At 43.9% G+C, this 25,892-nt stretch overlaps 1 protein-coding gene across 1 annotated transcript in view; it reads left to right on the top strand.

Annotated features, from left to right (window-relative positions):
• The first annotated feature begins 2,873 nt into the window (after nt 1–2,873).
• The window catches only part of GALNT16 (polypeptide N-acetylgalactosaminyltransferase 16), a 115,240-nt gene continuing 92,221 nt past the window's right edge, over nt 2,874–25,892 (top strand). The window contains exon 1 of the mRNA XM_030559708.1: nt 2,874–3,286. Coding sequence (XP_030415568.1) covers nt 3,092–3,286 — 195 coding nt within the window. The 5' untranslated portion in view covers nt 2,874–3,091. The remainder of the gene's footprint in view (nt 3,287–25,892) is intronic.

Raw genomic sequence — 25,892 nt, 5'->3', positions numbered from 1 at the left:
TTTGTGTCATTCACTGAAATGATCTATGCTGGAGGCTGTCTGGTGACTCCCATGATGTGATCAAGGCCGAGTAACAAATGGGACCTGGGTGTGTGCATTTCAGGTTTTTTATTGCTGCTGCCCTCCTGCCTGCAACTGGAGAGAGTCCCTTTAATAAAGGGAACTCATTAGTAACCAACAATGTGTGCTGGCAACACAATCAGATTTCCAGACTTTGTGCAAAGTGCAGTTGTTTCCAAAGATAACTCTATAGTGATCTCAAACCAGCTGCAGCGTTAGCTGGATGGCCCAAAACCTGCTGTCAGTAATACCAACTCAGTACATTATTGTGCAATTGTTAATTCTCAATAAAAACAGGTCTAGTTCTCCACTGTCTTTTTCCCTTCTGTAATCACTCACAGCTGTTCAAAACAACCAAATTAGAATTCTCTACTCACTTACACAGTGGGTAGCATTTTACATTCACTTAGCACAGGTATAGATGGCTATATAAGGCAGTGGAGAGTCAGGCCCAATTTGTGGGATTAAAAAAACCCAAAAACTAATTGGTATTTTAATAACAAACAAGGTACTAGATTTATTGGCAAATGGCAAATTGACAGATGGCAAACTGCTAGAGTGTACTAGCAAAATATAAGTGGTGAAACGGCGACTGAATACGGCCTTAGTAGATCTCTTACATATGGAATACAGTGCAGGATATCTTTCCCAAGAGGAGATTATTGCCATGGAAAGGGGATTAGTGTTATTAAAATGATACTGTCACTGAAGAATCTAAATTATGGAGAGATTCAGAAAGTTGGGTTTATTCTGGGTGGAAAATAGGAGACATCAGGATGACGTAATGGAAGGTTTTGCGATTAGAAAAGAGATGGATAAGGCAGAGAGGTCACCTTATGGAGAGGGTCAGAATCAGGAGATATGAAAATGATGGCTGAGGAGAGTAGAGGTAATCTGATGGAGCCATTCAATTTAAGTGATGATTGGCATAAAAAAACAGTTACTGGGGAAGCTGACTGAGGAATCTAAATTATTTGTTTCCAGGGAGAGGATAAGCAGTGTGCTGTGAAAAAGCAGGAAGGTTGATTGAACTTAAATTAAACCAGGGCAGGCGTATTGGGTTGGATGGCTTTCTCTGGTTCCAAACATTCCTCCCTGTCAGTATTGGGATGGCTGGCCTTTCTCTAGAGATGCTCCCAGCTAGAAGAGCAAAAGCTAAGATGGAACTGGGCAAAGACTTCTATTATCTGCACAACCTCTACACCAGCATATACTAGTGCAGGGAGGGCAGTGTGTTTTGCTATCTGTACAGCACTGTCCTCCCCTCTTATGCCCTGTGGATGCCCCTTTTCTACCTCTTGATACAACCTGGAGCTATATTTCTGATCCTTGGGCCTCCTCTGTCAAATACCACAGTGATGAGTGAGGTATAAAAGTCTGTATGGCATAGACTAGCCACCTCATCAATGGACATGATTAGAGAGACTAGCAGCCTTTCCCGCAAAATGGCTTAGGTTTACCATGCAAAGGGGATCTCTGGGGGCTTGAAGGAGGGAGTCAAGGTCTGCTCAAATGTCTCCCAGCAGAACTCAGGAAAACTCTACAAAGCTTATCCTCTGTGCTCTTTCCATGGGAGAAGGGATCTGGCCTGTAGTTTGGAGCATGCTGTGTGTGTATTAATCCCTCTGAGGAAATAAATGTTCCTGTCTCATCTCTATGTTGAAGAGTTCACCTTTCAATCCATAAAAGTTACTCCAGAAGGGCTCAGAGAACTGCGGGTTATTAATTGGCTGCCAAAGAAGACTGTCCAGTACCTTTCATAGAGGCTTAAGAATGTTCTTCCATATTATAAAAACAGTGTGACTAGCACAATCCCTGGTAAGATCCCTAAACTCATGTCTGATCACCAGTCTGCTACCTGAAACTGCAACTGCAGGACCTAGTAATAAGAAATTCTTTCAAAGGTGGTCCAGCAGTTGATGTTCAACAGGGCACAGAAACACCACCCAACCCTTTAGTACACAGACTGAAGAAGAATATTGGATCCAGCTGAAACTGAAAGAGCAATGTAAGAAGGCAGAGTGTAACTGCCCACAGTGGTTCCTGACCAGGACGCAAGGACTGAATCCCTACTATTGCGAAAGGGCAATGGAACTCTGAAGACCACAAGTTCTCAAGACCACGGCTTCACGTCTCCCCCGAAAGCCAGCACGTCCAGCCGTGCAGCATCCCCTATCGTCATGCTGGGCATGTGCTCAGGCAGCACTGACTCAGAGAGAGGAGTGTGAGTCACTGACAGCACAATTACTTGCCAAAGGCATGTAGGGCAGAGGTTTTCCATCTGTAACCACTGGTCAGCTTCAGGTCCCTTTAGAAACCTATTTGACATTAGGTTAGTTCTCTTCTCTTTTTAGCTGGACTCACAGACCAGGAGAGACAGAGTCCTCTGCTCTAGGGACCCTACATTTGTGTTGGTTCCAGGGAAATGTCTTGCCGTATGTTGAAATGGATCCCAGGCACCTTCTCTCCAGCCGATTGTTACCTGAAATGAATGTTGTGCAAATCGTAGGGCACGACCTAGTACCCATAAATGCAAAAATACCCCCCCACACACATACACTCCCTCTTCTGCAGTTGATAATTAACCCTTAGCTCTCATGTCCCCTAACACTAGCACTAAAACAAAAGCTTATACTCCTCCGCCCACTGCAAGATCTCCAGAGGGGCCGCTGAGAGATCATCAGCACTCGGGATGGAAACGCCCCATTAGCGCGTTCGGTCCATTCGGCCAATGCAAGACTGGCACCGTTAGGGGCCAAGCTCCCGCGTGCGTCTAATCACATCTGTGGGCTGTGGAGGAAAGGGCAGTAGGACCCTGAGGATCTCGCTCCCTTTTTCTGCTCTGCAGGACTGAGGCGTGAGAGCAGAGCTAAAACAAACAGCTGTGACTAGAAGAGCCAGCCAGAGAGAGGGAGAATCCTGTCACCAGCACCCTCCTCTCCCCCACCTCCCTTACACAGAGTCCTGACCCTTCTCTCATCTGAGCCCCAACCTCTTCTCCAGTTTATCAGGCTCCACTGAGGCTTTCGGGATGAGGAGGATCAGGGCTAATGCCATTGCAATCCTGACCGTAGCCTGGATCCTGGGCACTTTCTATTACTTATGGCAGGACAACAAGCCTCATTCAGCAGCATCCAGCAGATCTCCTAGCAGCAGCGGCAGGAACGGGCAGAGACCAGCTGCGAGGCTGGAGAGCCACAGGGAAGATGGGACCATCCCCCTCACGGTAAGTGAGACACGCTCGCAGAGCGGATTACGTTTTAATTCTTCAGCAGCGATTGTTGCAGGGAAATTGCATTGCATGTTGGTGCTGCTGCCGGGTGAGGTGTTGGCTGGAACATTAATCTAGTTTGTCAGAGATTGGTGGGGACTGGTGAATGAATGGGGGGGTACATTAGAGGAGGTGTTAGATTTGCATGAGGTTCTTTATATTTATTTTAGCATTCTGGCTTGTAACCATGACAGCGCTTACAATTGGGGAGCACTATCCAAAAGGCTTGGAGAAATAGACTAACGCTGAATGTAAAGTGTTTGCAAGTCGTGTCCACAGGATGGCCAGGGTCTGTTTCTCTGGCTGGGAGCTGGATTTCCTTTTTGGCTAAAAAAGGGGTGGATGAAACAGCCGTGAAGGGTTTTTGGGTTGTGTTCAAGCTGCATGTTTTAAATGAGGCCAGAAGGATTTGCATTTGCAGAAAACAGTTTCTTAGGTCCTGGGCTCCATGATCCTTGCTCTGGAAGGATTGTGAGGGTCAGGGCCCCGGGGAATAATGTTGCAACACCCACACTGCCATGTGGCAGGTTTGGTGGTCTCATCTGCATCATCCATTAGTTGTTGTACATCCTACTGTGAAAGCACAGCACAGTGTGTGAGCCTGGAAGTTAAAACTGAATTAAGCCGGAGGAAGCTCTCTGCTGTTAGACTCATATTTTGGTTGAGTTCAGAGCGAGACAGGAGGGGTAGGCAGCCTTGGTTTATCCCTCTTACATCCAGACCAGCCTCCTGCTTCGCACCTATTTGATTTCTGACCCCTGGGCCCCATTTGAGGCACTGTATCAAAAAGACCTGCCCTCTGCTTTTCCTGGGGATGTCCAGGAGTTTGGCAGTGGGGTCAAACAGAGCTTCTGCTATCCCTGTGTTCGGGGAGATAAGAACCATTAGGCTCTTTCGGTTTTTCCTCTTTCAGGCTACAAGGTAATAATAATAAAAAGCTGCTATTTGCTGTAAGAAATAATACAAGTAACCAAATAAAAAACTCATTGAGCCCATTCTCAGTGGTAACCTGGGTAAGACCTCTCAGAAATGGGAAGATGTCATTGTTTATGTTTGTCTGTGAATCATCTGGTTACACAGACATGGAAAGGAACAGAAACAGCATGGTCTAATAGTTAGAGCAGAAGTCTGGACACCAGGATTCTTGTCTTGTCTTAGTGACTTGCTTTGTAACTTTGGCCAATATCCCAGTTTCTCCATCTTTAAATTAGGGCTAGTGTGTAACCATCACATGGGGGTCATGAGGCTTAATTTATTAATGTGTATAAAACACTATGAGATCATACAATGAGAGATGCTTTAACAAGTAGGGTGTATGTGTATATATAGATAATATAGAACATAAGAATGGCCATACTGGGTCAGACCAAAGGTCCATCTAGCCCAGTATTCTGTTTTCTGACAGTGGCTGTTGCCAGGTGCCCCAGAGGGAATGAACAGAACAGGTAATCATCAAGTGATCCATCCCCTGTCACCAACTTCCAGCTTCTGGCAAACAGAGGCTAGGGACACCATCCCTGCCCATCCTGGCTAATATCCATTGATGGACCGATCCTCCATGAACTTACCTAGTTCTCTTTTGACTCTTGTTATAGTCCTGGCCTTCACAACATCCTCTGGCAAAGAGTTCCGCAGGTTTACTTCTGCATGTTGCCTTACAACCAAGGAACTCTATAGGAAAGGTCATGTGGTGAAGGCATAGGGCTAGGAGTCAGGAGACCTGGGGTCTGTTCCTAGCTGGGCCACAGAGATCTCAATTGCCAGTGTGCTCTTGGACAAGTCACTTTACCTGTTTCATAGTTTTTCCATCTGTAAAATGAGGGAAATCATATAGACTTAGCTACCTCTCTGAGGGGTTGTGTGGCTTCATGCCTTCATGCCTATCCAGATATATGTTGGGAAAATAACACCGCGGGGCACAGACTATCTAATAAGTTCCTGGACTGCATTGCAGACAACTTTTTATTTCAGAAAGTTGAAAAAGCTACTAGGGGGGAAGCTGTTCTAGACTTGATTTTAACAAATAGGGAGGAACTTGTTGAGAATTTGAAAGTAGAAGGAAGCTTGGGTGAAAGTGATCATGAAATCATAGAATTTGCAATTCTAAGGAAGGGTAGAAGGGAGTACAGCAGAATAGAGACAATGGATTTCAGGAAGGCGGATTTTAGTAAGCTCAGAGAGCTGATAGGTAAGGTCCCATGGGAATTAAGACTGAGGGGAAAAACAACTGAAAAAAGTTGGCAGTTTTTCAAAGGGACACTACTAAGGGCCCAAAAGCAAGTTATTCCGATGGTTAGGAAAGATAGAAAATGTGGCAAAAGACCACCTTGGCTTAACCACGAGATCTTGCGTGACCTACAAAATAAAAAGGCGTCATATAAAAAATGGAAACTAGGTCAGATTACAAAGGATGAATATAGGCAAATAATACAGGAATGCAGAGGCAAGATTAGAAAAGCAAAGGCACAAAATGAACTCAAGCTAGCTATGGGAATAAAGGGAAACAAGAAGACTTTTTATCAATACATTAGAAGCAAGAGGAAGACCAAGGACAGGGTAGGCCCACTGCTCAATGAGGAGGGTGAAACAGTAACGGGAGACTTGGAAATGGCAGAGATGCTTAATGACTTCTTTGTTTCAGTCTTCACTGAGAAGTCTGAAGGAATGTCTAGTATAGTGAATGCTTACGGGAAGAGGGTAGGTTTAGAAGAGAAAATAAAAAAAGAGCAAGTAAAAAATCACTTAGAAAAGTTAGATGCCTGTAAGTCACCAGGGCCTGATGAAATGCATCCTAGAATATTCAAGGAGTTAATAGAAGAGGTATCTGAGCCTCTAGCTATTATTTTTGGGAAATCATGGGAGACGGGGGAGATTCCAGAAGACTGGAAGGGGGCAAATATAGTGCCCATCTATAAAAAGGGAAATAAAAACAACCCAGGAAACTACAGACCAGTTAGTTTAACTTCTGTGCCAGGGAAGATAATGGAGCAGGTAATCAAAGAAATTATCTGCAAACACTTGGAAGGTGGTAAGGTGATAGGGAATAGCCAGTATGGATTTGTAAAGAACAAATTGTGTCAAACTAATCTGATAGCGTTCTTTGATAGGATAACGAGCCTTGTGGATAAGGGAGAAGCGGTGGATGTGATATACCTAGACTTTAGTAAGGCATTTGATACAGTCTCGCATGATATTCTTATAGATAAACTAGGAAAGTACAATTTAGATGGGGCTACTATAAGGTGGGTGCATAACTGGCTGGATAACCGTACTCAGAGAGTAGTTGTTAATGGCTCCCAATCCTGCTGGAAAGGTATAACAAGTGGGGTTCCGCAGGGGTCTGTTTTGGGACCGGTTCTGTTCAATATCTTCATCAACGATTTAGATGTTGGCATAGAAAGTACGCTTATTAAGTTTGCGGACGATACCAAACTGGGAGGGATTGCAACTGCTTTGGAGGACAGGGTCAAAATTCAAAATGATCTGGACAAATTGGAGAAATGGTCTGAGGTAAACAGGATGAAGTTCAATAAAGATAAATGCAAAGTGCTCCACCTAGGAAGGAACAATCAGTTTCACACATACAGAATGGGAAGAGACTGTCTAGGAAGGAGTATGGCAGAAAGAGATCTAGGGGTCATAGTAGACCACAAGCTTAATATGAGTCAACAGTGTGATACTGTTGCAAAAAAAGCGAACGTGATTCTGGGATGCATTAACAGGTGTGTTGTAAACAAGACACGAGAAGTCATTCTTCCGCTTTACTCTGCGCTGGTTAGGCCTCAACTGGAGTATTGTGTCCAGTTCTGGGCACCGCATTTCAAGAAAGATGTGGAGAAATTGGAGAGGGTCCAGAGAAGAGCAACAAGAATGATTAAAGGTCTTGAGAACATGACCTATGAAGGAAGGCTGAAGGAATTGGGTTTGTTTAGTTTGGAAAAGAGAAGACTGAGAGGGGACATGATAGCAGTTTTCAGGTATCTAAAAGGGTGTCATCAGGAGGAGGGAGAAAACTTGTTCACCTTAGCCTCCAATGATAGAACAAGAAGCAATGGGCTTAAACTGCAGCAAGGGAGATTTAGGTTGGACATTAGGAAAAAGTTCCTAACTGTCAGGGTAGTTAAACACTGGAATAGATTGCCTAGGGAAGTTGTGGAATCTCCATCTCTGGAGATATTTAAGAGTAGGTTAGATAAATGTCTATTAGGGATGGTCTAGACAGTATTTGGTCCTGCCATGAGGGCAGGGGACTGGACTCGATGACCTCTCGAGGTCCCTTCCAGTCCTAGGGTCTATGAGTCTATGTTTGCAAAGCCTCTTGAAATTCTCAGAGGGAAGATGCTGTAGAAGGGCCAAGTCTTCTTATATTACTAATGTGTGGTATGTATGTGCACAAGCTCATAGACATACACAAATGGTGTGATGATAAACTGTAGTCATTATTATTAAAATATGGCATTATTGGTGGAGTACCACAGAAATTGTCATTAAAAAAATAGGGATGGGTCAGTCTGACCTGGGCTTCTGTCCCAAACCCATTCATACAGATGGATAGTGCTGCTGTCTGCCTCCCCATTCCTCTCTGTATTTGGGGTCATAGGATTTGCTACCATACTAGTCTATCTGCTCCAGATTCCTGTTTCCAGTAGTGGCCAATAGGTAATGGGAGAAAGGAAAGTGAAACCCCACCTGACTGACTGTGCAGTGCTGTACATGGAATACTCCTTCCTGACCTCTGTAATGATCAGTTTGTACAAGAAGGGGGAGAATGGAAGCAGTCAGATCTTCTGAGTGACCACGTTTCTCAAATATATTATATACACAGTGTACTTTCCAAAATGTTCTGTCTGCTGCTGTGAGAGTCAGGCCAATCAAATGCCGTATTCTTGCTGATGTGACCCCGTGCGGTGGCATTACTGTTGATTTGGCACCACAGTGAGAGAGTAACGGGACTTTCCTGTGATGGAATGTGAATAACAAGCAGTCAGTCCCATTTGTAGCATTCTCATTGGATTGCTAGAGACAGCTCTGGGAGGAGGTGAGGCAGAGGAATAACCGAGAAGCCAGTCTGGGGCCGGAGGGGGAAGATCTGTGGGCAGAGAAGCTGGAGCCCAGGGTGGTTGACATGCATTCCAGCAGGCTCTCTCCTAGGCACACTTGGCGTAGGTTGTGATTTTTTCAAGGCATATAAAATGTGCTGTTTTAGTTGCTTTTATACAGGAACAGAAGCTATTAATATATAAACAGGTGCTCTTGGGTCTGTAATGCCTTCATCTCTGATCTCCTTAAGGAGTTAATTACTTTGCATAATAACCAATGTCAACATTATTTGTTTACTAGGTGTATCTATTGGCTGTTAACTTTTCCAAAGTTCTAGGGTGTTTAAATCTACTGTTTTGGTTTGGCCCACTATAGAATTGTTAAGGTAAGCCACACGGTTTGGCTCCAGATCCAGATATATCTCTGGTTTTTGTGGTTGGCACCTGGGGATTTGTTTGAGGCTCATCCTAATGTGATTAAGATCCTGTGGAAACACATTGTTTTGTAGTTTTAAACCCCTCTTTCTACTGCTTTTGTCTGCAAATCTCTTCTTCCGCCAAGTGAGTCAAGAAGTTCTGCTCTGTGCCATTGCAAATCCCAGGTGAATGACATGTTTAAACAATGGAAATGCCTTTGGGGGTTTTACGGGACTCTTTTTATCCCCTCTTGAGAAGGAAAATAAAAATATCTCCAGGTAAAACCTGCAGCTGACTAATGGAGAATGAGCACATAGCAAGGCCACTAAATAACTGCCTGACTTCTGATGGCCAATGTGAACCTGAATTTCAAACTTGGGTGCCTAAAATTTTGAGTCTGCTGTGGAAATCTCTATATCAACCCTAATCATTAGTGGCGGGTCAGGTGCTACAGTGATGGGTCTCCACTCCAAGAAATACCTTAGACTAGATAGCGTTGGACACTCAAATCCCTGTTCTAGACACAGAAGTTTTAAAATTTGGCGTCTCTGGAACAAAAGTCATCCTTGGTTTCATCCCACTGAAATCAACAGATTTAGCTCCTCAGGTTTAAAAAAAATAAATGAACATACTGTCTAGGTCAGCTTTGGAAATCATCTGCAAAGCTGTTGTCCCTTTCAAAATAAACATGTAGATGGACTAGTAAAAATCTGCTGTAGGTGATGTCTACACTACGCAGCTTTTAGTGACACAGCTGGGCTGCTACAGCTGGGCCTCTAAAAGGCGCACAGTGTAGCAGCTGTTTGTCAGTGCTCCTGCCAACAAAAAACTTCCACCTGCAACAAGCGAGCAAGGTTAGCTTTCTCCTGCCGACAAAGCACTGTTCACGCCTATGCAAACTTTTGTCTTTCAGGGAGATTTTTTTTTAACACCTCTGAACAACAAAAGTTTTGTCTTTCACTTGCCATTGCAGACATAGCCATAGTTACAGGCAAAGCTCAACTCCTGTGTGTCTGGCTCTCCAAATTCCCTCTCCAAAGACCACAAATGATCTGCAAATAGCTGGTGGTTGTTCCTCTAGGATAGGGGACCCAAAATGCAGCCCAAGAGCCAAAGGCAAATGCTCAGTGCTGAGTTATATTTACTCTTTAACAGGGCCCCTTATTCATTCCATGGGTGGTGAACCCAAGCCCACTTATTCACTGACACTTAAAAAACCCTTGCACCCCAATCTGGGTCTATGCCGGTTATGCGATATGTATGTATCTTTTCATCCTTGCAAACGGTATCTATAACCTCCTATAATCCAAGCCTGACCCCAGATGTACAGTACCTTCCCTCGCAACCTGTGTATATTTCATCTCAAGCATTTACTTTAATGAAATTTTTAAATACAGCCCACAGAATCCAAAGTGGCAAGCTCACTCACATGCAGTTATTACAGTTATCTGCACCGCTGTGTAGTGATGAGGCGTGTGAAAATGAAACAGCTGCATGAAGGGGATCACGGCATCCCTAGAGAGGCTGTAGAGGGAGCTCAGCACCAATCCCAAACAAGCTAGCACAGAGTAGTTATTGGGGTAACCGTGGGAATCCATCCTTATCTGGCATCAGTGACCCAGAAGGGCAGTGGATGCTATTGACTCATAGGCGGAAAGAGCAGCAGTGAAAGGAGTGAGGTGCAGTCCTGCTGCCTGGGTACAGATTGGCGGCGAATTCCAACCCTCCTTGGAGTAACCCACCCACAGCTTGATCAACCCAGACTACTATGGGGAGGATTAAAAATTCACCCAAAATACATTCTCTCTGGCCACTCTTGTTTTTTTTTTTTTAATAAACTGCAGGCTGAGAACAAATCAGAATCTGATCAGCTGGTGAATTGAGCCAACAAGCACTCCCTGTTCATCTCTCAAAGAAGGAGCAAATACCACAGTCCTGGATATTTATTTTTTTTGTTTAACAACATGGTACTTTTCTTAGGAGTAGCCCTGGGGCTCCTGCACATTGCTCACATGGCTCTCTCTTTTGCAGCATTTGGGCTTTTCTGAAAAACAACATTCCAATAAACGTGCCCTCCTTTCTCTTTCTCCCCAGTGGGATGTTGTCTTCAGCTCCCCATAGGTTTCCTTTACACAGAAGCTTTAAAATGGGTGATCAAAGGGTTCTTGGCAATACTTACACCTGAATTTCAATGGGCTAATCATTCGCCTCTTTTCTTCCATCTCTGTTTGCACTATCCTCTTACACCCTTCAGATCCTGATACATTTAACTGCAATTTAGCCACGCTACCGATAATCAGTTCTATTTATTGGGGAAATAGAGTGGGTGTGTGCATTTTAAAAAGCCCCTTGCTAGATCTGATACCCTCAAACTCTGATACGCTTATACTTCACATGTCTGAACCAGCTATTTCCAGCTGACATTTACTGGTGCGCCTGAGCTCCCCAATAGTCCCATGGAATGGATATATCCCCCCGCCCTTCCCATTTGCTGCTGTCAAAACCAGATATGATATTTCACTCACAACTGGGATAAACTGCATCTTTCATGGTTCAATAAGTGATCTCTTTTATTCTGCAGAGGTTTCTATCCTCCTGGGCTCCCTAGGCTTGTGTGCCTGCCTGGAGACAGTTCTTGTCAGTTTCAGTGTTGTACCTATGGCTATACAGGTGGCTCCCAAATAAATAAATAAAATAACTGCAAGAGAAAGAACTCCCTGTAGTGGCACTTTACCATGCTCATGAAATACAGGTTTTATTTCATGTCCTGCTGTGCTGCTGAGGAGGTAGAACCTAATAATTAAAGATATATCACAGCTCATAAAAGCATCCTCTTGAGCTGGGGGAAATCTGGTTTCTGTAGAATTTTACTCTTCCTAGTTAATTTGTGCCTGACCATCCCATGGTCAATAATTTGCCTTGTTGTCCTGGTTTAAGAAGTTAACCAAGTTTCTTCTTCTACCACTCTCGGTTGATGCAAATTGATTTGCATGTATATGTGATCATAAAGTGGCAGTCCCCGCCAGCCTGTTTGATCTCTTAAAGACTGTTCATTGAATTTGCATTTTTGTATAAGATATGCTCTACAAAGTAGGTGATCAGACTTTGGATTCGGAGAGAATCCAAAGCAGTTCAGGCTTTTGTGCAAACCTTTGAATGCCTCATAATATTGGTGTTTTTCTTAAAAATGACTTTTTCCCCCACAGGAAACTATTTCTCCTCCTGCATCACTAAAGTAAAGAGGAATGTTGCAAAGCTCTTGGGCTCTTCCTTATGCGAGAATGAAGGACTGGCTTGAAGGAGGGTCTTGCTAAAACTAGCTTGCAGGAGGGGTTGTTCGGCTAGTACCTACATGCCTTCACACAGTCCACATTCTAGAACCTGGCCTGCTTTGATGGAGACCTATGGTTCAGATCTCAAATTCTTTCCTTATTATAGCTGATTCACCAGAAGTCCTAGGGCTCTATGAGAACCATCCCTAGAGTCCAAGTCCTGGGTGAACATAAACTGATCTGTCCATAGTGTGGCTAACTTTGCTGCCCACAGTTCTGCTAGTGTCCTTCACAGAATACCTGTATCATCTGGATATGAGGAAAGGAGTTCTTCCCTGGATACACGTAGGCTCACAAGAGCATTTCCCCCTTTTCTTTGGGTTTATTCCAGTAGTGTAGTTGTGGATAAGCGTGCGTAAACAGAGTTTACCAACTTCTCGTTTTAGGAATATGGCATTTACCATGGTCCAGTCTGGAGCACCAAAAAGTTTAGTTCACCTTCATCCACTTCTCCTTCTTTTTTTTTTTCCTACCACTACACCGCTGGTCTATCCTGTTTAATACTTGGTTGAGAGACCCCTCTGGAAAAGCAAAATGCTGATGGGAAACCCTCATGAAAAATCCGGATGCCACAAGAAGTTGCATTGGTGGTTCAGTAGGTTTTGCTCTTTCCTTGCATACTGGATGGGACCAGTGTCCCAGTGCGTGAAGAAGTAGTGTGCTGCTGATGCAGGTACTGTCATATTCTGGAGTTCAGTCCAGACCTGTGAGAGGTTGTGTCACCACTTGCCCTATAGCCCTGAGTGCCTCCAAAGGCTGTGCTGCCAAAACTCTCTTGTCTGGACACTTCCAGCCAGCATACAAGCCTGCACTGAGTGTCAGTGAGTTAAGCAGCCCCAGTTCAGCGCTCTGACCCCAGCAGCCTGCCTACAATACCACAGTCCCACTCTGGTTACCCCGGCAAGATGGACCCTGCAACAGCAAATTTTCCCAAATCCACATGCTCTGCAGTGTCCAGCCCTTTCCTGGAACACTCAGAGAAATAATAAGATCCGTTTGAGCCTTTAAAGAGACCAAAGAACATCACAGCTTATTAAATTAACTGGGGAAAATACCCCCTTCCCTTCAAGTACAGCACTGACCTGGTTTATTGTAAAAAACAAACAAATTTATTAACAAAAGGACATAGGTTAAGTGATACCAAGTAGAAGAACTAAAGTTTGAAAGGATTACAAATAGATAAAATCAAATACACTTTCTAATGGCTAAGACCTGACTTAACAAGCTACAGTTTTTGTTCAAGGTAGTTTCTTTACCAGTTTTCCATCCCCAGAACTTTGACTCCCTTGGCTGAAGGATCCATTTTTCTAAGCTTGCAGAGCTCAGTCCAGTGATATCAGGGCTGCTCAGAGGATTCAGGGGGCCTGGAGCAATGCAATTTCGGGGGCTCCTTCCATAAAAAAAAGTTGCAAAACTATAGAATATTATATTCTCGTGGGGGCCCCTGTGGGGCCTGGGGCAAATTGCCCCATTTGCCCCCCCTTCTGGGCGGCCTTGAGTGATGTTGGTGAGATGTGAAAACATGTCCCTGAGCAGGCCTAGTCATTAATGTTTCTATGGCATCTTTTGCAAGAGTAGAGGTACTAGAATTTTCTGCAGAACACTAAATCTATCTGTGTAATTAAATTCTCCTTGTGGTTTCAGCTGGATAAAGTATACTACATTTTCTGTCCTGCAGATCTATGAGTGTTGCATTTCATCCCAAAGGCGGCTGGCTGCTTTTCAGAGGTGGTTGAAAATTCTTACCACATGGGAAGGCCCATGAAGTCTGTGGTTTATTGTAGGCAGATATTCACTTCAGCAGACAAGGCCTCTAACACTTAAGGTTTGTTGTATATATTCCTGTTGTGGCAAGGCCCACGATGCTTGTGGTTTCTGCTGTCCTTGGATGTTTCTCAGAAACCACAGGTGAGTGAGCTATGCCAGCTCTGTAGAATAAGAATGGTTGATAAATGCGTCTCTGGGAGTGTTACTGCACAAGCAAGATTCTGTAAGAGTTTGACAGCTTTATATTTTATTTACAGTGTTTACATTTTGTAATTGTGGGAATGCTATTTGCCTAAATGGCAGAAAATGATTTCATATTTAATTTGTTCTAGTGGCACACATGGGGCTTAAAAAAATTAAAGTAAAATAAACAAAACAAACCCATAACAATAATAAAAAAAAAATCCTGTCAGCTGTGTCTGAGGGCATCCCTCAGTACCTTAATTCTGAATTCAAGTGGCTAGGTGGTTCTACAAATATTCTGTTCTTGGAGAGCATGCTGCTCTGCCTGTGGCATGATTTTCTGCTGAGGCCAAAGGTGAGATGCTCCTTAAGTTAACCCCACATTCTACTTATTATTTATATTTTGGCAACGCCTAGGAGTGCGAACCATGGACCAGGACCCATTCATGCTAAGTGTTGTATGAACACAGAACAGAAAGATGATCCCTGCTCTGACCCCTTCCACCAAAGTGGGCGGGAGCGTATGGGTTAGGGAACACATCCATCACTTGCTCCAAGGTTTAGGCAGCTAGTGCTTCAGTAATCCACAGCCACTTCCCACGTGAGGCTCTCCCGATGGTCTTTGCCTGAGTCTGCAAAATGGCCCCCATCAGAGATCACAGGACTAAAACCTGGTAATACACATTCACACACTGGAGTCTGGAGCTTTCCAGTTTGCCCTACAATCCTGATTGGATGGAGCATAGGAGAAGGGGAGAATTCTCAAATCCTTGGCTCTTTTAAAGAGCTATACCTTGCAATAGCATAGTCATTACATGTAATAACACTGAAATACCAGATCTGCTTGCAAGCACTGCAAAGTGAAGCATGGATCCTGCCTCTTGATGCTCACCTGAGGAGGATATGAACTGCCATATGCCTGAAGATGAAGTCAGGACAGGAAAAAAAAAATCATTCTTTCCATTTTAACTGAGCTGTATTGTGGCTGTCAGTGTTGAGGAGCTTTCCAGCTCTGAAATATGACTTAATTATCGTTGCTGGAAAAACACAGCACAGCAGAAAGGGAGTAAAAGAAACAGAGTCAGTTGTGCCGAGCATGAAAAAATATTCTGGCCACTTGCTTACTGTTCTTATTTGTGTCCAAGTCTTTCTCTATGGAACTGAGCTTCCATACCAGATAGGAAGTAATTCAGTGGTTGGAACTCGCATCTGCCTTTGTAATAGATAAAATAACTTTCTAAAGGAAAGGCTGACTAGGCCTCAGTTTCCCCATCTGTAAAATGGAGCTGGTGTGAGGCTTAGTTCATGAATGTCTTTTAAGTGCTCTCAGATCTTTGGGTGAAAGGAGCTATACGGGGCTGGCTAATAGGTGAACTTGTGCTGGATGGCATGAGAGCAGTTCAGCTGTATATACTGTCATCTTAGTTGCTATCTGTCTGAGCATTTCCAGTGCACACTCCAGCAGGGTTAGAGCTGGTCAACATTTTTCCAGCAGGTTTTTTTTGCACTGGAAAATACTGTTTCATTGAAATCAAAACTTTCTGTGGGAACGTGTTTATTTTGACTAAATTTCCTTCTGAAAAACAAGAGCTGGAAAAGTATTTTGATATAGTCAAAGCATTTCAACCTTCTCAGAATATGGAACATTTTGGTTTTTTGTTTAGAAATGACTTTTTGTGTCAATGTTTATTTTATATTATAAATTGCAATGTAAAGAGACAAAGTCGGAATGAAATGGTTGTTTTCTCAAAATGGAACATTGCAATTGACCTGAAATGAATTGTTTTAAAAAAAAATTCATTCCATGAGATTTTTTTTGTTCTGATTTGAATGAAAACAGATTTTGAAATGCCAGAATTTCTTGTTGAACAGAAATTCCAAATTTCGAGTAGCTCTTATCAGGTTATTGGTGTGTTCACATCCCAAACTACTACACCATCTAGTATGATTGTTGAAAGCCTGAGTGACTATAATATTGGAAACTGCTGCAAATCCGAATTGAGATGCACTAGCAAAGCTGGGGGTGGGGCGGCAGATGGTGTCTCAGGAGCAGAATAGCAGAGGCTGCTGCAGGTCAGGAATGAAGTGCTTTGACAGAGCTGTGTGAAAAGCCAAGGACTGCAGTCAAGAGAACTGACAGTTGAGGATTGACTGGTACAGCTTACACACTGCCTGCTGGTCTCTACCATTCACTACTATCGATCACGCTTTCACTTTCAGAGGGGTAGCCATGTTAGTCTGGATCTGGAAAAAAGCCACAGAGTCCTGTGGCACCTTATAGACTAATACATCTGTTAGTCTATAAGGTGCCACAGGACTCTTTGTTGCTTTTTACTTTCACTTTTGTGAGCATCTTTTTATTTATTTATTTATTTTTTATCCAGAAAAGGAAAAGAGGGACTAGAGTCTGGCCATTCCCCACTGATGCTCATGAGGCAAGATTGTGCTTGTAGTTGTATGCTGTTATTTAGACAGTGAGATGTGTGTGTGGGTGCACTTATGTGTATACATAAAAAGGAGAGAGCGAGATAGAGAGAGAGGTCTTCAGGGCCCCATTTATGCAGAGAAATTGCCCATGTTGTGAAATATGGTTTCAGAGCATGGGCAATTTTCCAGTGCCGATTGAATCTAGCCGTTTGATAGGCAGCTGTGTGTTCCCTTTGGAATTGCCTTCTCTTGACTGCTTTCTGCTCTGACTTCTGCCGTGTTCTTTTGAATTGGATTATGCAAATCTGGCAGATGCGTCTGTTTCTTAGCTACGTTCTACTTTCTGACTTGAAAGAAAAGAGGAGAGGGTTCGCTATCTGCAGGGAAGTGGTTCTAGTCAACCTGAAGAGGCAATGTTAAGACTTTCCTGGTGTGTTGTGGCAGGGCTCATGGTTATTAGATTTGACTCTCTGGATACTTTGGCCTCCAAAAAATCTCTGAGCGGTTTGGGTTAAAGCTGTACTTTCTAATTTAATTATATGAGGGCTAATAGTGACCACTCTGTTAAGACTGCCTGAAGTTTTCCATTACCAGTCCCTTGTTTTCAATCTCTTATAACTTCCCAAATTTGTCACCTTTTGAGCTGAACGTTTCCAGGCTTGGTCTCTCTGTGCAGATGACTATTTTTTAAAATAATAATAATAATGGTGGTGATAATAATTATAAGTTGTTAATAATTTTTAAAAAAGTTTAAATAGTTATTATGGGGCAGTGGGAAAATGGCGGAATATATTTTTCTCACTATTAAAGCAATACAAATTAAATCTTATTTTGAACAGGCCTTGTGTTGAAACAGCTGTGGGTTGAAGCTTGGCCAGGGAAAGAGCTCTTAATGTGGAGAGGTGTCTTTTATGGGAACACTCAAAGTTTTTCTGATAGACTCAATTATGAATAATTGAAAATTGCACTTTGTCCACATGCAGAATTTTCTAAATGGAGTTTTCTCACTTACCTCAAAGTGCCTGGCTAACTTAAGTACACGGTGAAAAATCTAGTGAATGGCACAATGAATGCGGTAAGACTTGTGCGTTTTGTAAAGAGACGAATGCATGGCTCCTAAGGCTTAGCTTACAAGAGAGGGGCTTTCTGGAAAGTGAATGGGATGGGGTGTTCCAGTGGAATTTAGCCAACTAGTTCCATATAATAGAGTTTCTCTTTTACATCTATTTTTCTTAAGAAATTTCATTAGAGAAATGTTTAGATGGTAAAGCACTCGAATTAGGAATGTTGAAGTTATATGTGTAACCTTGTCTAACTCACGGCACATATAGTAAAAGAACATGGTAATTAATTACATGATCACATATTATTTCTCAAACAATATAATACAGGCTTTTGTACTGTCTTAGAGTATGTCTTTGCTGCAGAGTTAATTCAAGTTATCTGCATTTGAGTTACGTCTCTTACATTAGCCTAGCTTGCATGAGAGTGGCCCCATTGAAATAACACTTGAGCTGCTGGGGCCTCCCTGCTGCTGCACTCACTTGTGTGGCAGGCAGTAATACTTTCAGGGCCATATCTCATGGTTCCTTTCACTGCAGTAAAATGATCTGCTCTAGGAATTATTTCCAAGTGCATTATGGGAGAAGCTGCTTGTCTTTTCTGGGAACGTGTGGGGAATTGTGGGAAGGCACTGGTGCACTAGCAGCACTCCAGGGGTGCTAGTCGGTGTCCACCCTGCAGTGCAGTTCTTTTAGCATCTGCTGAGTTGTGTTAACCGAGGTTTTAGGCTATTTCCCCTCCCCCACCCCCAAAAGCCACCACACTTGAGTTAAGGGTTTTTGTGGGTGGATGGGACTCGAGTTAGGGGCAACAATAAAATTATAACTTGAGTTAACTTTGCTAAAAACAATCTCCTGGATGCATGTGTGTTGCATCTGACAGTACTGCGTATGCTAGAGAGGGTCCGTTTAAAGTAATTTTCATTGAAAGTAAATGTAAACTACATACTATAGATTAAACACAGCCACATAGAGTAGTAGTGAAAACTTGCTGGTCTACTTAGGTCACCTAAGCTTGTCATTAAACTAGTTTTGTAGCTAACTTCCTCATACTCCAAACTGCATCAAAAGAGATCTGTGCAGTTAGCTGAAAAGGAAACTCACTGCAATGAGTGGCTGTGCTTAGGGCATGTCTGCTGGGACACAGCTGTGCTGGGATGGCTTCCTGCTTTTCCCCTCTGGTAAAGTCATCAGTGCTTCAGGTGTTAAGAGCTCTCCACCATAGAACTTGCTGGGAAAACATGCTGAGGGCTGGTCCACACTGGGGGGGGGGGGAATCGATCTTAGATACGCAACTTCAGCTACGTGAATAACGTAGCTGAAGTCGAATATCTAAGATCGGATTACTCACCCGTCCAGATGGCGCGGGATCGATGTTCGCGGCTCTCCGTGTCGATTCCGGAACTCCGTTGGGGTTGATGGAGTTCCGGAATCAATATAAGCGTGCTCGGGGATCGATATATCGCGTCTAGATTAGACGCGATATCAATCCCTGAGCAATCGATTTTAACCCGCCGATACGGCGGGTAGTCTGGACGTACCCTGAGTGGACATCTTTTGAGGCATAGGATATCCCTGGATTCTTTTAGATGAATCCTCTTACCATTTTGAATCTCTGTGTCTTAGTTAATGGGGATTTAGTCCTGTCAATTTATCCCAACTCATCTCAATTTCCTCCCTTTCTTGTTAGATAAAGAATTACACTGTCACATTAAGCTTTAAAGGGGTTTGGATTATTGTATATCTTCTCTCTCTTCTAAATGTCTGCTAGGAGACCTTATGAATTAGGGGCAGGAATGGATAAAAAGATACATATTATCACTGTCTGCTGAAGGAGAAGAGGGCAATTAGATTCTCTAACCTTTTCTTCTCCTTTGCATTCTCCTTGCTGCTACTGCATTGGATACTCTTTGAGCTGCTAACCAGTGACAACACCATGTCAAATTTCCTATAAGTCATGCTCCACAATTACATTACACAGTGGGAAGGATTTCTTGCAGCAGGGGTGAAAGTAACTTAAAGCAGTGTTTCTCAAACTGAGGCCGCTGCTTACGTAGGGAGAGCCCCTGGTGGGCCGGGCGGTGTGTTTACCTGCCCCATCCGCGGGTCTGATCGATCACGGTCTCTCTGGCTGCAGTTTGCCTTTCAAGGCCAATGGGAGCTGCTGGAAGCAGCGTGGGCTGAGGGATGTACTGGCCGCTGCTTCCAGCAGCTCCCATTGGCCTGGAGCAGCAAACCGCGGCCATTGGGAGCTGCGATTGGCCAGACCCATGGATGGGGCAGGTAAACAGCCCAGCCTGCCAAGGGCTTTCCCTGAATAAGTGGCGTGACCCCAGTTTGAGAAATACTGACTTAACGGACTTACCAGTATGCCGGAGTCCTGAGCGGGGGTGTGGCCTCAACTGAAAGAGGCATGGCCTCAACTGGAAAAGGTGGAGCCTTTGAAGATTTAAAGGCCCTGGGGCTCCCAGCCACAGCCAGAGCTCCAGGGCTTTTAAATCACCCCGGAGCTACCAGCTGCAGAGGCGGCTGGGAGCCCTGGGGCTCAGGGGCAAATTAAAGGGCCCGGGGCTCTGGCTGCCGCAGAGCTTCAAGCCCTTTAAATCACCGCAGGAGCCCGGCTGCTGGAGCTCTGGCGGGGATTTAAAGGGCTCAGGGCTCCCCGCAGTGGCTGGAGCCCTGGGCCCTTTAAATCACTGCCGCAGAAGCTGGTCCAATCCAGCATGATGTACTGGCTCTTGCTGGTACGCCGTACTGGACCGTACCGGCTTACTTTGACCTCTGCCATGCAGTCAGATGGGGGAGAATTCTTCAGCACAGGTACTGCATAGGTACTATAGGTGGCCCGATGCAAACCACCTCACCAGCTTCAGTATAAAAATGTGCTGGGGACATGACTGTGTGTTGGAATGGATTTCCCAAACTGCATGCTGTTACAGAGATTCTGGGATGCAGATCTTCCCACAAGAGTCTGAAATAATATAGAATAGCCGCCCCATGAGTGTCAAGCTGACCCCTCACCATTCCAGAAACCAGAGGGCACAAAGGTAACCTAAATCACCCTATGCCTTCCATCTCCCAGGCTTCTCCCGTGTGTCCTGCAACTCCTAGAGATACATATGCAATCTTACTTAGTATTTATAGCTCAGTTTCTTCAGTTTGGTTCAGTGGAATTTTAACACTGAATCATTTCATTTAAAATGTAGAGATCTTAATTAAAAAGAAAATCTGTGGAAGAATCTTCACCTGTATTGGAAAACAGAATCCCAGGACTGCAGAATGACAGTTTAAAAACTCCCTAACTAGTGTAACAGCAAAATTGAGCTCTTGGAACATAATGCTACCGTGTGCAATATTCATTTATTAGGTGCACCAGCATATCCTGAAATTGATCCTTGTGATAGATTGTTTGGAATCCACATTACATCATCAAGTTTCTTACCTTGCTGTCCTGTAAGTACTTCAGAATTCCACTAAATTATGTCTCTCACTGCTATGCCTAACTCTCCAAAGTGGTGTTATAGAGCTTTTGTTGTGGCTTTTACAACTCTCTGTGACAAAGACAGAATTATCAAGCTTGGAAGCAGAAGGGTATTTTGAAATATAAGCGCAAAAGATTCACATCTTTCCAAACCTGACTATGGCAGCTGAGTCTCAGTGGAAGAGATTTTTCAAGTCTTGGATCAGAATTTTCTTTTATTTAAAGGTATCAATTGTTCAGTGTTTTTCTTCCAGGTAAACTTCAGGTCATCGTCACTGGAAATGTTGTAGTATATAAAAAAAGTTTGGATTGATGGTGTGAAAAATAAATCTTAGAAATAAAAACGACAAAGTAGATGATCTGTAAGCAAATGTATATATCCATATTTTCCACGTACTTGTGTGGCTTATTTGTATATAGTCTTCATGTTCAGTTGTGTTTTTTGTGTATCTGGGAATCTCACTTGGATCTCTTTTTAATAGAGATTTTTTCTAAGCACCCCCTTTACTAGGCGCTGTATGTGCAAAAGAGAGCCTCTGCCCTCCCACGGCCCCCACCAAATTTACAATCTACATGGACAAAGCAGACAAAGAGCAGGGGTGACTCTATGTTTTTTGCCGCCCCAAGCATGGCACTCAGGCAGCCTTTGGTGGCGTTTCTGCAGGAGTTCCGCTGGTCGTGTGGATTCGGCGGCGGTTCCTGATCTGCTGATCCCACGCCTTCAGCATACCAGCAGCCGAATTGCCGCCCAAACTGCGGAACCGGCAGACAGCCCGCAGAAGCAGTGCCGAAGGCTGCCTGATTGCCGCTCTCATAGCGACCGGCAGCCCGCGCCCCCCCCCCCGCGCCTTGCTGCCCCAGGCATGCACTTGCTGCGCTGGTGCCTGGAGCCGCCCCTGACAAAGAGTAGGGGAAAGGAAGTGTTCAAGTGTTCATCTCCTTACCTTACAGAGGCTTGCCTGAGTTTGCACTGAAATTCAGTGCTGTTGCAGAACCAGCAATAGGACTCAACTTGCCTGAGGCTCAGTGTGGTGCCTGAATTGCAAAGCTATCCTTCCTTTCTAAGGCCGTGGCTAGGCTAGGAAAATAGGTCATGCTTAAAAACATGTTACCTAATATTTTTAATTAACATTTTAAAATACTTCCTGATCAAGAGGAATCTCCACTGGCCTGCTACCATTGGAATCTGTCCCATTTGTGCTTGAACAGACCAGAAAATCTAGCCTCATGTATGCCATTGGCCTACAAGTATTATCTCAGGCATCAGTGGTTGTGGCGTGGCTTACTCAAGGAGAATGTGAATGTCAGCTTCTCTACAATGCCAAAGGGAATGTTCTATCCACATTGCTGCATGGACAAATTTCTATCTGAAAGGTCACGTGACCACTAATCAGAAAGCAATAGCTTATGCATCAGAAATGTGAAAATAGGTGGCTGTCGCTTCTGATTTCTTTATCATGTTAGCTGGAACTAATTGACATTTAACAGAGCATTAAACCAGGAACCTAAGGGTATGTATACACAGCAAGTAGACCCCTGCGGCTGGCCCATGCCAGCTGACTTGGGCTGGGGCTGTGGGGCTGTTTCACTGCAGTGTAGACATCTGGCCTTGGGCTGGAGCCTGAGCTCTAGGACCCTCCCACACATCATAGGGTCCTGGAGCCCTCGACATACAGCTGTGGAACAGCACTGCAGCCCAAGCCCTGCGAGCCCAAGTCAGCTGGCTCGGGCCAGCCGTGGGTATCTAGTTGCTGTGTAGACATACTCTTACTGTCTCAGGATGTCACAGTTGAAGTTCAATCTGTAATTTTGTTATCTGATCATGGTAGAATATTATTGGCGCTTGTCATAACATTTTCCCCAGATCTGGACCTTAGCATCCAAAATATGGGTGTTAGCATGAAAAACTCCAAGCTTAGTTACCAGCTTGGACCTGGTAAAGCTGCCACCAGCCAGGATTCTATACAGTGCCTGGTGCAATGTGGTCTCCCCAAAACCTTCCCTGGGGGACCCCCAGACTCAGATTCCTTGAGTCTCATAACAAAGGGGAATAAACCATTTCCCTTCCCCCTCCGGGTGTTCCCTCCCTGGGTTCCTGGAGAGATATACAGAAGCAAACTCTGTGAATCTAAACAGAGGGACTCCACCCTCCCTGTTTCCAGTCCTGGAAACACAAGTACTTCCCCCCTCACCCAGAGGGTATGCAAAGTCAGGTTAGTAAATCTAACACAAAGAGATTTTCCCCCCTTGACTTCTTCCTCCCACCAATTCCCTGGTGAGCTGCAGACTCAATTCCCTGGAGTCCCCACTAAAGAAAAAACTCCAACAAGTCTTAAAAAGAAGGCTTTATAAAAAAAAGAAAGAAAAGGACATAAAAATGGTCTCTCTGTATTAAGGTGACAAATACAGGGTCATTTGCTTAAAAGAAAAAAATGAATAAACAGCCTTATCCAAAAAAGAATACAATTTAAACATTCCAGCAACTACACACATGTAAATACAAAAGAAAACAATATAAACCTTATTGTCTTACTATCTTTGTACTTACAACTTGGAAACAGAAGATTAGAAAGGCAGGAGATAGAAAAATCACTCTCAGAGCCGAGAGGGTCAGACACAAGACAAAGAACTCACACACCAAAACTTCCCTCCACCCAGATTTGAAAAAGTCTTGTTTCCTGATTGGTCCTCTGGTCAGGTGTTTCAGGTTACTCCTTTCCAGGTGAAAGAGACATTAACCCATAGCTATCTGTTTATGACAGCGCTGTGCAGTGGTTAGTGGAGGAATAATTCCAGAAGGCAGTAAGTTTTAGGTGCTTCAGTATTTGCTTATTGCTAACATAATGATGCTTTGCACTTACATATTTGCATGAAGATCTCAAAAAATGCTTTACAAAGATAGTAAGTATATTTCTATTTTACAGTTGAGAAACCAGGGGCACAGAAAGGTTAAGGACCTGATTTACAAAGGTGACAAGCACTCGCAGATGCCATTGATTTCATTTTCACATGTCTGTCCTGCAAATAATTTGATTGACATCTCTCAGCTGGAATTGAAGCATAGTTTTGATTATCCATAGTTCTGTGAAAAAACATGAGATAATATATCCCACTTGTGGCATGAAGGATTTCAGTGTTTCATATAAAAGTATGCTATTTCTCCAGATTTGATGGCTTTTGGATTTGGCATTCCAAATCCATTGCCTCTACTGTATGTATTACAAGGTGAAAGTTCTTCACTCTTGCCTGGAACAAGATGAGCAATTGTAAGTCATTTCAGGTATGTTTCACTGGCAGCTACATAAACAGACAAAGGTGTCAATGAGAGGCTTATTTACATAAATGTACCACTGTATTTATCTTTGAGCCAGTTTCCAGATTACAGTAAAATCCCTCAGGTGAGACATATGCTAATTGCACTGAGTTTTTAATTAGAAAAATGCAGCTTAAGCACAGTTCTCTCTCTCTCTCTCTCTCTCTCTAATATGGTGTGGGATAGGGATTCTGTACATCAGCAGAAGTGTGTATTTCACCCTGTTGTTGTTATTTACTACTTATACATATTGTGACAGAGCCTAGAGGTCCCAGTCAGGGATAGGGGCTCCATGTGATCTCTCTGTGCTGACACCATTCATTTTTCATTATTTAATGAATGTATTGATAGGGAAAACAAGCTCGACTTAAAGATAGCAGAAAAAGGAGAGATATTGTTGATACTTTGCTGCACGGTGCTAACACTGCAGCCTCAGCTTGGACTGTTTACAAAACGCAGGAACATGAGGGCCATCTGGGACAATTAGACCAGGCCGCAGGGTTTATCTCTGGGACTCAGATTACTGAGGAAAAGGCCGGTATAGGCGCACTCCATACTATCTCAGCACTAAGCATTGTTACCCAGGACCTGCTTAAGCATATGGTCCATCAGGTTGCTGTATCAGGAAAGGCATCGCAGTGGGATCAGGCGTGTTCAAAAGTGCAGGATTATCTCAACACCATCCTTTTCTCTTTACGTAAGGACCTCGAACAGCAGCGCTGGCCCATTGCCCTTACTAATACATCTGGTATACCCCCCATTTGTGGCCATGGAGACATACTTGGAAGTTTTCTGAATGGAAGTGTTGGCGCTCACAGTGTTCCTTTCGGGCTTATGGACCCGTGAAAGGATTTTGGGCCCCCACTTATCGTATTCTCCCAGGCCCTTAGGGTGGTTGCTTGTGGGACTGGGTAATCCATCGAGATGTTTGGGAGATTAAACTTCCTGGCGGTCCTAACCGCTTCTTAATCGGTGCCCCAGCTATAACCCCTGATCTCTGGATAGGTCTGGGTGATCTCTGGACCAATTGGCCCTTACACCCCCACAACTACAATGCTTTAGAAAACTACACCCCGGAGAGGTGGTAACTGTCCATCACCGGGTATGTTGGGAGGGTCTTGGCAGCTTGCAAGATTTAGCCTCCCATACCCTTGTGTCCGCCAATAACAGTTGTGTCCATGTCAATTCATCTATTATCTATGATGTGGCCTTTAACCTCCACACTAACTCAGGTACTCATAATATTTATTGGCCCGCAAAAAAGGATTATCAGGTTTATTTGGAGTTTCAGGTCCCTTTCGACTGGACATCTGTTGTCCCTGACAAATTTCACTCATTGTTATCTCTCCTGCCAGAAATCCAATCTATTTCGCAATTGCAAACTCAAATTCATTATTTAGAAACTGTTTATCAGGAAGCTATGAATGCCCTCCAAACTGTTCACTTAGTATCTTCCCTCTGTGTTAAAAGCGACATTCTCTGCCAATTCACAAAAAGTGTTCAGTCACCCCATCACCCTTGGTACTATGGCTCCTCCTTGG

This window comes from Gopherus evgoodei, chromosome 4 (assembly GCF_007399415.2).
Source record: "Gopherus evgoodei ecotype Sinaloan lineage chromosome 4, rGopEvg1_v1.p, whole genome shotgun sequence".
Classification (NCBI taxonomy): Eukaryota; Metazoa; Chordata; order Testudines; family Testudinidae; genus Gopherus; species Gopherus evgoodei.
Note: the sequence above shows the minus strand (reverse complement) of the source record. Positions and strands in the feature narration are given on the sequence as shown.